The sequence below is a fragment of the Anomalospiza imberbis genome, chromosome 26 (genome assembly GCF_031753505.1).
Source record: "Anomalospiza imberbis isolate Cuckoo-Finch-1a 21T00152 chromosome 26, ASM3175350v1, whole genome shotgun sequence".
Taxonomy (NCBI): Eukaryota; Metazoa; Chordata; class Aves; order Passeriformes; family Viduidae; genus Anomalospiza; species Anomalospiza imberbis.
The window spans coordinates 5,818,684-5,827,306 of record NC_089706.1 but is presented as its reverse complement, the minus strand read 5'-3'; the positions used below and the strand labels follow the sequence as shown (position 1 = coordinate 5,827,306).

At 50.1% G+C, this 8,623-nt stretch overlaps 1 protein-coding gene across 4 annotated transcripts in view; it reads right to left on the bottom strand.

Moving 5' to 3' along the window:
- Positions 1 to 544: 544 nt before the first annotated feature.
- KDM5B (lysine demethylase 5B) overlaps positions 545 to 8,623 on the bottom strand; it is a 55,164-nt gene continuing 47,085 nt past the window's right edge. For all 4 annotated transcript variants that reach the window (XM_068173322.1, XM_068173321.1, XM_068173324.1 and 1 more), the window contains 6 exons: positions 8,227 to 8,385; positions 6,383 to 6,868; positions 4,391 to 4,502; positions 2,898 to 3,052; positions 1,943 to 2,269; positions 545 to 1,383 (listed from right to left, as the gene is read on the bottom strand). In XM_068173322.1, the coding sequence (XP_068029423.1) occupies positions 1,246 to 1,383; positions 1,943 to 2,269; positions 2,898 to 3,052; positions 4,391 to 4,502; positions 6,383 to 6,868; positions 8,227 to 8,385 (1,377 nt within the window). In that variant the 3' untranslated portion in view covers positions 545 to 1,245. The remainder of the gene's footprint in view (positions 1,384 to 1,942; positions 2,270 to 2,897; positions 3,053 to 4,390; positions 4,503 to 6,382; positions 6,869 to 8,226; positions 8,386 to 8,623) is intronic.

Sequence of the window (8,623 nt, the reverse complement as noted above, 5' to 3'; positions counted from 1 at the left end):
GAGCCTTTGGGAGAGCCATAGATCTCCTTATTCCTCAGGCTTCGGGGCTAAATGCAGGTGGAAGCAGCTGAAGGGAGTCCAGCCAGAGGCAGAGCAGAGCTTGCTGTGGCCACCAGCCCGTGCTGTGCAGAGCCAGGTCCCTGTGGGCCACAGAGAAGGTCACTGTGGCCACCAGCCTGGGCGGTGAGGGAAGGTCTCTGCTTTGTTGCAGCTGGGCAGGGCTGGCAGGAGAAGCTGCCCCACACCTTTGCTTCCTGTGTGAACCCTCTGGTCCTGCCCCTGACAAGTCCCATATTGTACCTTCCATTCTTCATGCATTCAACCTGCAAATAATTTCAGCTTTGGAAAAGCTTTACAAAAATCTTGGAAAAGTTGGGGGTTTTTTTGTGTAACATTTTGACCTCCCTCCTCCTTCCAAACCTAAGTAGAAAAGAACCACCACAGCTTCTGCGTTGCTTCTTTGGAAGGAGATTATTTCTTGGCTAAGAGAACCCAGAGATGCAGTGTGGATTCGGAGGGAAATAAAACTGCATTTCAAACTCTCTAAAAACACCAACATTTAATTTTATAACATAACCAGGGGTTTATTCCACAATATAAACTGCAACATTTGATACAAGCTACCCAAAAAAGGAGAAAGCCAAAATACAGCTGTGGCAATTACTTTACAGATTTTTTTTTTCCTGTCTTCTACATCACAGGGCCCTCAGTGACACTAGGATCTAACATTTGCTGTCTGTACATCAACCAATGCTAGAAGCAACACGTTGTTCAGTTGTCATTCCAGTCACTGAAACCAGACATAGAAGTTATTGCTCAGATAAATAAACCTAGTCTACGAAAAACGAAGTGGAAAAAAACTAAAGTCTCCAAAGAGTTAACAGAGTAAACAGGGATTTCCTCAAAAGAGGATTATTGGAAAATTCATGGTGCAGGGGTTTTTTGTTTGTTTGTTTTCGCACCCAAACCAAGCTGAATTAAATACGTCGGTAAATCCCAGAGGTAACTGAATGCTGTACAATAAAGGTGGAAACCCCTGCAAACAGTCAGCATCTCAAACCTCAACAACCACAAACAGATCAAGGGAAAATACAAAAGTGTCAAAAATTGTTCTGAGTTCTGGAAAATGATCCCATAAGGATAGAAGTAGCACCATTTGCAATCTGGTTCTTAAACCAGCCCCTGTGGCTTAACTGGAAAACTGGGAACCTTCTTTACTCGAGTCCTGAAGGGTTTTTGGGGGTTTTACTTCCTGTACTGGGCGTCCTTCCCGGCGCAGCTGGCGCAGATGTAATCCTCCTTCTCTGCCATCTCCGGGGAGATGCCCACACACACCTGGTGGAACCACTGGTTGCAGCTGCCATCACACTGGACCCAGTCGACCTGGTGAGAGCAGACACAGGGGTCAGAGCAGGGCCAGGCAAAGTGCCCCGCCCTCGTGGCTCATCCTGGGGCTCCTGGTCTATTTACATGAGAAATGTCCAGTTCCACAGCTGGCTGCTGCTGGATATTCGCTGTGCTCCCTGCTCTCCCTGGCTGTGGGCAGGGCACACCCTCCCTTATCTTCCCATTGCTTTCCCACCTATCAGAGACTCAACATCCCTCTTCTCTGTTTCCAGCATGGATGGGCCCGAACAGAGCCCCAGGCACTGCCCCCACACAGAGCCCATCCACACCTGCATCCCAAGAGCAGCCCCGACACAGTGTCTGCACGGCCCCACCTGCCCCCTCCCCTGGTGTGCAGACCTTCTGATGCCACACGGCTGCCCCAGGGCAGGTGGGGTCCATCCTGCCCATCCCAGCTGCACAGACGCCGGGCCTGGGTTAGCCAGGGCCTCTCACCCCCATCACCAACAGCTTTTCTGCAGTCAAACAGTCCCAGGGCAGCTCCCTGTCCCAGATCCCAGCACTCAGAACACCACGGGGCTCTGCCCCTCCTGACCTCATCCCCCTCGGGCTGGAGGCAGTTCACAGCCGGGCAGATGGCATCCTCATCCTCGGAGTCCTCCTGCTCCGAGAACGACGTGTCTGAGGGCAGCAAGTGGCTGTCGCTGGGACGCTGCAGCTCCAGGAGCCGCTCCCGCTCTCTCTCCAGTTTGTTACTGCACACATCCTTTGAGTGACTCAGTTTCAGTTTCTTCTTTTTGGGTGTTCTCATCTTTTTTACTCTCGCTCTCTTCTCACCACAGAAGGTCTCCCTCTCGAAACGCCGCTTCAGTTTTCTCTCCATGTAACTAATCCCATCCTTTTTCCCTCGGCAACACTCATTCTATGGGAAAGACATTTTGGCAAGGTTGGAAGTGTGCAGCTAACACCCATTATCCTGTTATTCCGTACCCTGATTTTAGGAATAGGTTTAAGTACAGGTGCAGTGTCTGACGGTGCTGCATTTTCAGTAGCATGAGATGTGTAAGAGGAGCCAAGGGCAGGGTCAGGCACCAGGGACAGAACTCAGAGAGAAAACCATCCTCATTTCCTGCCTCTGAGCCCACAGCTTCCACAGCAGCTCCCTTGGAAAGCCTCAACATAGGACAAGAGTCAAGTGTTCAAGGCCAGGATGGGACTTGGAACAATCTGATCTAGTGGAAGGTGTCCCTGCCCATGGCAAGGGGTGGAACAAAATGAGCTTTAAGGTCCCTTCCAACCCAAGCCAGTCTGGGATTCTGCAATTCTATGAAATCAGGACAGATTTATGTAAAGTACAGAGACCGACCATAAACACGTACCTAAATTTCAAAAATGTATTAGGCCACAAATTGTATTCAATATTTTCTAACTAATTTGTTACTGACTTCTTGACACCTTTTTCACAAGGAAAATGTATTTTCATGGAAGTGCAGCCACACACACAAACCCCAGTGAAGCCCAAGGGCTCAGTGCTGCTGTTGGACACTTGCCTTGTCACTTGTGGCTGTGCTGGGTGACCTCTGCTCTGGCTGCAGGGCCGGGCTCTGCTTCGTGAACAGGGCCTGGTACAGCTCCTGGATCTCAGGCAAAGAAACCTGCAGCAGCTGGGCTTCCATCATCAGCTCGTCCAGCTCGGTGCTAATGACTAGTGCGAAAGACAAGGAGACACAGCAGGAATTCTTCAGTGACAAGAACTGCACAGATCATGAAAAATCTCTGGTATCACAGCAAAAAATGGTGAAAGACTTTAAATCTGCAGCTGTATGAGTTAGTTCTTATTTGCTCCCTCTTGACTGTTCATTTTTAACAGCAGGGTTAAAAGGAAAGATAAAGGCTTGCACAGAAGCTCCTGCACTGTGGCTCAGCACCCTGCCACGCTCCCATTCCCTGCTGGTTCAAGGATAAGGCATTGCCATCATTCCTGGCAAATTCTCCTGCTCCAGGAGCTGCAGGATGTGACAATCCCCTCACTACCTAACGAGTGGGTATCATGAACAAACTGAGAGGGGCCTGTACGGGGAGCCATGAGAGGAGAGGAAGGAAGGCTGAGGGCAAGCCTGATGACAAGGTCCTGCTCTATGGTCACCACCCACTGCTGCTACTGGCTCCAGAGCTCATGCAGGGCTCTGAAACGGTCCTGGCTGGGGAGGCCAAAATCTTTGTATAAATAACAGCTTATTAATACACTACAACTCAAATATGAAAAATAAACCTGATGACACAAAGAACTGCCTTGTTTGATGTGAACTGCAACATTCCACTGAAATGGCTCTTCTAGCACTGGTATGGACTGAGCTGCACAGACATGAAGGTAAGTCTAGACTTGTGTCCCTGGAGCATTATGCATGAGGAGGGAAGAAATGATAAATAATTTCTGTCACAGTCACAAAATGATGCAATTCACAGCTTGTCTGTTAGTCCAACCCACTGAGTCTGAGATGAGGATGGTCCAGAGCCTGTGCTGAGTGACCCAGCAGAGCAGAGCAGTCCCATGGGGGCTGGGGCAGCTCCAGTCTCTGTCAGCTGGACAACTGTGCTGCAGCAAAGCTCACATGGACTCGTGTCCTGTGCATTAAGGATCCCATGGCTTCCAGCACCACGTCCCTGCTGCTCCCATCCACCTCCTACACTTCCAGTGGCCCCTCCTCTTTCCTTCCCCCTTCTGCAGCTCGGCTGGGGCACAGCCTGGGGGAGCTGTTCTTGTGGGACGGGGCCAGCTCTCCTGATTCCTCATCCCGTTGTGCCACACGTTTCATTACACATGGGAAATTTCTATCCTTGAGCAATGCACCCCTCTGCCAAAGCTGGACACTGAGCTCCAAAGTTGCTGAGGAGATGGAGAAACAACCACCAGGGCTATGCAGTCACAGGCCTGCTCAGCCATTTCCTGCTGACCAGGACACCCTCCCTGCCCCACCAAATGTGGGAGAAAAAAAGGAAGGGGCAGGGGGAAACCTCCCAAACCAAAGTGAAGATTACAAACCATGAAGTGGGATGCAGTGCTGTCCTGTAGAGAATGGAGAATGCAAATACATGGTTCTGTTATCCCAGTCATGAGGCATGGAGAATGACATTGCCCCAATTGTCTGTGACACCTAGAAAACAAAACACAGATAGTTTCACTAAATATGGAGTTTGAAATGCAGAATAACTGTGAGAGGATCAACTCTTGTTTCTCTTACAGCTAAGGAAATCTTGTATCTGGTCCAAAAGACTGCAGCAGGGACACGCCAACAGCAAACCCTGCACCTCCTGACACTGCCAGGGCCATCTCACCAGGAACCTTCCACAACACCCTCTGCCTCACTAACCCAAGTGCCTGGGTCCCTTGCAGAATAAGGCTCTCCTCAATTCCCACTGCTGCTCTCAAGGGAATTTTTCAAACTCGCCCACATTGCTCACTTCGGCCAGTGTTAAAGCAGCCTAACTCCAGTGGTTTCTGAAGAGCTTCTTGTGTGGAAGTGAGTGCTGCATTAGCCCAGAGGACAGGGAAAAGAGAACTGGGACAAGGACAGGACAGCCACGGTGAGACACTGGATTCACCAGAAAACTGCCTCAGATCCACGGAGACTGAAGTTTCCTGAAGCTCTCACCTGCCGAGGTGTGCTGGGGGCCTGGCTCAGGAGGTCCCTGGCTCAGGCACACTGAGGGACCCAGGTAGAGGGACCTGGTCAGAGGTTCTTCCACTGAGCTTCCCTGGGACCTCTGACTTGGGAAATGTAGTCACAAGGACCTGGACAAGCTCAGCCACAAACACCCTCCTTTGGAAGGTTTACTGACTTAACGTCCAGACCCCTCAAAAATGGTTACACTGCTCTGGGTTGGAGGAACCTCACAGCTCCACACTGAGCTAATACCATCACGTAAATAAAATGAAACTCACTGTTTCAATTTCTGGCCAAAACATCAACTTCTGTTTCCAAAATCTTTGTCAGTTCTTTTCAGCTACACTAGCTGACCTAGCAAAATGATACTTTCACAACTAAATGACCAGAAAAAAATTCTCTTAAATACCTAAAGATATTTTAATTTCTATATCTTGACTTGCCTTTTTGAAAAATTTGTTCCACTAGCCACTGGCACAGCCGGATGAATGAGAAGCAGCTGCAACACCCTGTCAGGTGTGGCATAGTTTATGTTATAACGTAAGTGAACACAAAAACAGAAACACAGCCTAACTGTAGCTGGACTGGACTAGCTACACTTAGGTGCTTCAAAATGTAAAAGCAACAGAATACATTCCATTTTGGCGTGTTTCATGTTCTTCATACAGCACTGACCTTTGAAGAACTCAATCATATTTTTCTGCATTTGTTATCTCAGGAAAATTCTTTACCTCCTTTCCTTCTTTATATATCCTTTTTGCTGAAAGATCTTCACTGAAAAGAGACAAACTCTCTCACTACCCCACCTGAAAGAGTTGCTGTGGCTAAACCCAGCAATATGAGCAGAATATTCAGCCTGGGAGGTCTAGCAGGAGTGAGGAGAGGCAGCAAAGGATGAAGACACTTTGTTGAAAACAACTTTGTCTGAGAGCAGAGCTGGTAATGCACAGAACAGTTTGTGGCTCTGTCAGTAATTCTGAACACTTATTTGAATACTTGTAGGAGCAGAATATGAAGACCAACTGAATAGTAAGCACTCCAGAAACAACGACTCAGCAGCTCTGTCATTAGTGGTGCCACAGCAGAACACAGGAGCTGGAAGAGGAGAGGGGAAAAACAGGTTCTTTGGGAGGAGTGGTTCCTGGACTCCAGCAGAAGGGAACACGAAGCTGGTGCTGGGGCACACACACATCCTTGGCTGAGAGGAACAGCAGGACCCAGCTCCCGACAGCTGTAAAGCAGGAACAGACCCTCTGCCTTGTTGGGATTTGTAGGGAGCTACAGCAGACCCAAACCCAGAGCAGTGTCACCCCCTGTCCTCACCGCCCCGTGCTCCCAGTGCCAAAAGCCCACGCCCGGCCCAGCCTCACCTTGTTTGTCTCTGGCAGTTGGCCCGCCGAGGCTTGCCACCTGCTGTACAGTAATCCTGAGCCAACTTTGTCCTGGATGCGTTTTAGATTCCCTGAATACAACATTTGTTGCGCTCTGTGCTGCCAGTTCACAGTTCTCTCGATCATGTAGCGCAGGGCGTCCCCCTCGGGCAGCCGGACGCGGATGCGCTGCAGGGACGCCAGCAGCGGCAGGATCTTCTCCAGAGGCGGCTTCTCGGAGCGGCGGCAGTGCGGGCACAGCCACACGCGCGGCCCCGGCGCGGCGCCGGGCACCGGGACGCAGCCCGTGTGGAAGAAGCCCCTGCAGAGCTCACACTGGATCATGGGAGCAGCCGGCTCCTTCTGGCACAGACACACCTTGAGCTCGGCGTCCTCCTCGCTCGACAGCACCTTCCCCTCGTTCGCTGCTCGCAGGGCGCGCAGCGCCTCCATCTCCCTCAGCCGCGCTTCTCCCAGCGTGGCCATCTGAAAGGGAGGCAAAGGATGGCGTCTCAAGGGAACGCTGCTTGTTACAAACAGGGTGCCCTCTGCTCCGTCACGCTGCAGACACTCCGGTCTGCGGGGCTTTAAACGTTGGAATGAAGCAAGAAGGATGGGGATGTGCAGTGGGACAGCAAATGGGACTGGAGGGGCAGCACTGGGGACGTGCTGTGGTGTGACTTCAACTCCCTTCCATTTTCTCGTAAGGTCCTGAGAGAAAAAGCTTAACCCTTTGTAAAAAAAAAAGCTCTTAATCCCTTCTCTCTTCCAAGCTTTTGTGTTTTGTACTACAAAAACACGGTCTGCCTCAAGCAGCTCACATTCCGAAGAAGAAGTGTAAGTTTGGATTGCAGATACTGCTCTGGGAATGTGTCTCTCAACAGTCAGACTTTGGACACTCGGAAAAGCTTCCTGAGCAGTTTTCACAAATGCAAATGTACCTCTGACCCTCACTTTGTACATGCTGCCCAGTGCTCAGGGCCATGCCCTGACCTATGAACTTGCTCTGGGGATTGTGAACAGCAGGTAAAGTTCAGGTGTACCCTGGATGTGCTGTTTACCCTCTCTGCAGATGCTCATGATCCTTTTTTCAGGAATCTTTAGCACTAGCTGCTATAAAGACAGCAATATATTTCAGTTCCATAAAGGCTGTGCAAACCAGCTACAATTAATTAATTCCATGCATTTTATAATGTATATAAACATACCAAGGAGGGTTTATAACTATATTCCATGTGGTTATTTCTCACACCATAAGCTTTCAAGCATAATTCCTGGACTAAAATCAGCTCTGGAAAAATTAGACAGCTGTGTCCAGCCTGGGCAGACAGGGGACTGGGGCATAGCACATTCCAACGTGCACACAGGTGCTGAGCTGGGCTGGGAGTGTGGGAAGGTTCTGGTCCCCCTCGTATGTCAAAAGCAAACCCTGCCACACTGAAAGACCTCCCTTTCCCGGGTGCAGCCCCTGGGAGTGCCCTGGGTCTCCTTGGATTATTGTGTCTTTGAAAGGATCAGACTTGGGCAATCCCTATCCCATTTTTAATAATGTTTAGCTATGGTAGGGGAAATCAGGCCTCCATTTTTTGTTTTCCTGTGCTTCAGCTACAGGCACTGCCTAGCAAACTGAGAGGCTGCTTAATGCACAAAGCAACACGTGTTGTTTCCACCGAAAGCAATTTTGGGAAGTCTGAATCAAACACAGAAAAGTGCAGTTCCAGAAACCCTGCAGAGCAGCACAGTGAGAACAGGGTAGAAGCCACACTCCTGCACAGGAGGCAAACAGAAACAAGGATTCAAGGAACTCAGAAGAAATTCCAGTTAGGAAAGATCTGACCACGTACCGCGGATGCAGTGTCCTTGCTTTCAGAGAGTGCCCGCTCCAGGTCGCTCAGCGTCTCCAGCTTAGTGCTTTTCTTCTTGCCACTTGGCACTGGCTCCTTCAGCTTCTTCTGCTTCCTCTTCAGACTGAGCATCCCAATGTCACACCAGGGACACAACACCTGAGGGACACAGCAGCAGTGTCCCACATGCAGCAGTGGTACACCTGCACTGCTCCTAACGCACCTTCCTGCCTGGATGCAGCCACAGGCAACCGGTGAGAACTAGGGTTCCTGCAGTTATTCCATCAAAGATCTGAGGGATTAGGATGAGGTTATCTGGAAGGTAGGGAGAGCTGGAGAGTTGGAACTTCAATTTTGTAAAATGCCCAGTCCCAAACAACCCTTGTGTTTCAGCCAG